General features: G+C 56.9%; 1 protein-coding gene across 8 annotated transcripts in view; it reads left to right on the plus strand.

Moving 5' to 3' along the window:
- Nucleotides 1–3367, plus strand: part of TBC1D12 (TBC1 domain family member 12) — a 119272-nt gene that overhangs the window by 19599 nt on the left and 96306 nt on the right. For 2 of the 8 annotated variants that reach the window (XM_005225492.5, XM_005225494.5), the window contains exon 1: nt 2308–3361. The exons of 2 other annotated variants lie outside the window; for them this stretch is intronic. In XM_005225492.5, coding sequence (XP_005225549.2) covers nt 2430–3361 — 932 coding nt within the window. In that variant the 5' untranslated portion in view covers nt 2308–2429. Of the gene's footprint in view, nt 1–2307; nt 3362–3367 lie in introns of those variants that run through there. 4 more of the 8 variants (XM_059881816.1, XM_059881815.1, NM_001206699.2 and 1 more) reach the window with 3 other exon arrangements.

Raw genomic sequence — 3367 nt, forward strand, 5'->3', positions numbered from 1 at the left:
GCAGAGACATTACGTTGCCAACAAAGGTCCGTCTAGTCAAGGCTATGGTTTTTCCTGTGGTCATGTATGGATATGAGAGTTGGACTATGAAGAAGGCTGAGTGCTGAAGAATTGATGCTTTTGACCTGTGGTGTTGGAGAAGACTCTTGAGAGTCCCTTGAACTGCAAGGACATCCAACCAGTCCATCCTAAAGGAGATCAGTCCTGGGTGTTCATTGGAAGGACTGATGTTCAAGTTGAAACTCCAGTACTTTGGCCACCTCATGTGAAGAGCTGACTTATTGGAAAAGACCCTGATGCTGGGAAAGATTGAGGGCAGGAGAAGGGGACGACAGAGGATGAGATGGCTGGATGGCATCACCGACTCAATGGACATGGGTTTGGGTGGACTCCAGGAGTTGATGATGGACAGGGAGGCCTGGCGTGCTGCAGTTCATGGAGTCGCAAAGAGTCGGACACGACTGAGCAACTGAACTGAACTGAACTGAATTGCTGTGTGCAGTTACTCTGCACCCTGTTACCCGGAAATGGGTCCTGCTCAGCCATTGGTCAGTGCGTCAGAGGTCCCCACACACTAGCAACCAATTGTCAATGAGCAACCCCGATGACCCTGCTCAGACATTGGACAGCTCAGCAGTGGGCCCCACCCACAAGCAACCAACTGTTAAGAATGGGCAGTTAGTGAGGGGATTCAGCTAAGTGGCGTGGTGGTCCTCAGGTGAAGAGTGAGGTAAAAGGTGGATCCTGACCTTCTCCCTGGGGCCCTTCAGTTCATCTGGTCTTTGGTCAGTGAGAGAGCTTGGGCACCAAGAGAACAGGCTTGGGACTATGTTCTGTAGGACTTCAGAGCCCTCATCAAGCCCTCCACTAGCCTTGGCCCAGGCCTTGAGGCAGCAGTGAACCTCTCCCCTATCCTTGTCTCTGGGACCTAATAGTAGCAGTGGTCTGCCTGGGTCACAGTATGTGGGATGTGGTGTCCTGCTTTGGGTGGCCTGAGAAGCCTGAGGGCCAGATGAGTTGGGTGCCTGGCTTCCTCAGTGATGACAGTTGGTCAGGTTCTGGGGAACCTGACCCTGAGGGAACTGCCACCTGAGCTCTGCTTCCTGTTAGCCAGGACCTGGACCTTGGAGGTTAAAAGTTGTACCTTGGGACCTTGCCCTTTCTTCTCAGGACAAAGAATAACATTTGTTTGGTAGAGGTTTACAGGAACATTGTTACCTGACCATGACCTGACTTTAAGAACGAAGGCTCTGACACCAAGAAGTTGCAACTGACCATAACACCCCCTAACCTTTTACATTTAAAAGCGCTTTGATGAAAGCTTTCAGTAACTTTGGGGTTAAGGTATGAGCCACCCATCTCCTTGCATGGTCCTGTAATAAACCAAACTCCAAACTCCAGTGTTTTAGCATTGTTTTGGCCTATGTGTTGGGCACATAGACTTGGTGATGTTCGGTAACACTCTCTTCAGTCCTTCTATTTGAACAGTTACCACATCTTGGGATTTCTACCTTAAATGCACTTCATTTCCATTCATTGGTTATCACCCCATTTTAATCCATTTTCATGGGGTGCTGGAATTATTTCAACAGCCCTCTCTGCCTGACTCTACTACTTCTATCTCAAGTGATAATGGAAATCTTTAAAAGTGATGTGATGAAACGTTGTCCTAGATGGGAAACATAACTTTGGTAATATTGGGAAAGATGAAGTGGAGAAGAAAGCGTGTTAACTTGAGATGGGAACAACTCTGAATAGTGAATGGAGCAGTGGATATACACTAGAGGTGGAAGGACTTACATCTAAATCCTGTATTCTATTCCCATAAATTGTGTTAGTCGCTCATTGGTGTCCAACTCTTTGCGACTCCATGGACTGTGGCCTGACCGTTTTCTTTGTCCATGGAATTCTCCAGGCAAGAATACTGCAGAGGATTGCCATTTCCTTCTCCAGAGACTCTTCCTGACTCAGGGATGGAACCCAGGTCTCCTGTATTGGCAGGCGGATTCTTTACCATCTGAACCACCAGGGGAACCCGATATAGCACATCAAGTGAATTTTTGCTAAGGGAGCCATACCCGTGCTTCCCTAATGGCCGTCCTGTTTGGAGTGGGCCAACCAGCCTCCACTGTCCAGAGGGCTGATCCCAGATTGCCGGTCGCAGTGTCACGGAGCGAGTCTCTCTAGCTACCGTCTCTATGGTTCGCGGAATCTCCAGGTCGGAGTTTGACCGGTCTGGCTTTTGCGCGTGCGCGAGCCCAGGCGCGTGCCCGCCCTCCTGCAACTGCCCGAATTTTCGGGAGGGAGGGGTGGGTCTGGGAACGTTGCGGCGGTGGCCGCCGCTGCCCCAGCACTCAGGGATCTTCCCTGGCCAAGCCTGAACTGGGGAGCTTCCGTTACCTCCTCCCGCGGCGCTCACCCGGCCCCAGATGGTGGGTCCGGAGGATGCCGGAGGCTGCTCGGCAAGAAACCCCAAGTTGCTCCTTTTGCCGGCGCCCGATTCCGCGGGCCTGGACGGGAAAATGATTCGGGCCACAGGCGGCTTTGGCGGAGGCGTCGGCGCTGTGGAGCCTCCTGAAGAGGAGGAGGAGGAGGAGGAGACGCCGCCGCCTCAGCAGCTCCTTCAGCGTTACCTCGCGGCGGCCGGGGGACAGCTGGAGCCCGGGCTGTGCTACTGTCCGCTCCCCGCCGGCCACTCCTGTGCTCCGCCGCCCTCGGCAGCCTCGCGCTCGGACGCCTGCCAGCCGGATGCCGGCTCCAAGCACCGCGACGCGGAGGCGGCGGATGCTGGCTCGGCGCGACACGGAGGCATGACCAACGGGGACTCGGGCTTTCTGCTGGGCCAGGACTGTCGCGACCTGGCCCGCGCCGGCAGCCGGGAGCCGTGCCACCGCCGCCTCCGTCCGGACGGGCCTGGCGACGAGGGTGCGGACGGCGCGGGCATCCTGTCTGACTGGGCCGCGCCGCTCGAGGACCCACTGCGGAGCTGCTGCCTGGAGGCGGCGGACCCCGAGGAGCCGGAGGGCGAGGGCAGCGGCGTGAGGGACAGTTCGGCCAGTGACGGCAGCGGCAGCGAGGACTTGGAGCGGCTGGGAGCCGGAGCCGGGGGTTCCGAGGAGGCTGCGTCGCCCGTCACCTCGGCGGAGAGGACTAGTGGGGGCGCCGGAGCCGAGCCGCGCGTCGGTTTCTCCGACGTTCACTGGAACTCTCGGAATACGTTCGAGGTGAGCCGCTGCCAAAGCGCCCGCGACCACCTGCCGCCGGCGGGGGCGCCGGTGTCCTTGCCGGCCGCGGAGGAGGGCCTTGCCGGGACCTCGGCTCGGGCTCGACGGAGCGGCGGCTTCGCCGACTTCTTCGCCAGGTATAG

Source organism: Bos taurus, chromosome 26 (genome assembly GCF_002263795.3).
Source record: "Bos taurus isolate L1 Dominette 01449 registration number 42190680 breed Hereford chromosome 26, ARS-UCD2.0, whole genome shotgun sequence".
In the NCBI taxonomy this organism is placed as follows: Eukaryota; Metazoa; Chordata; class Mammalia; order Artiodactyla; family Bovidae; genus Bos; species Bos taurus.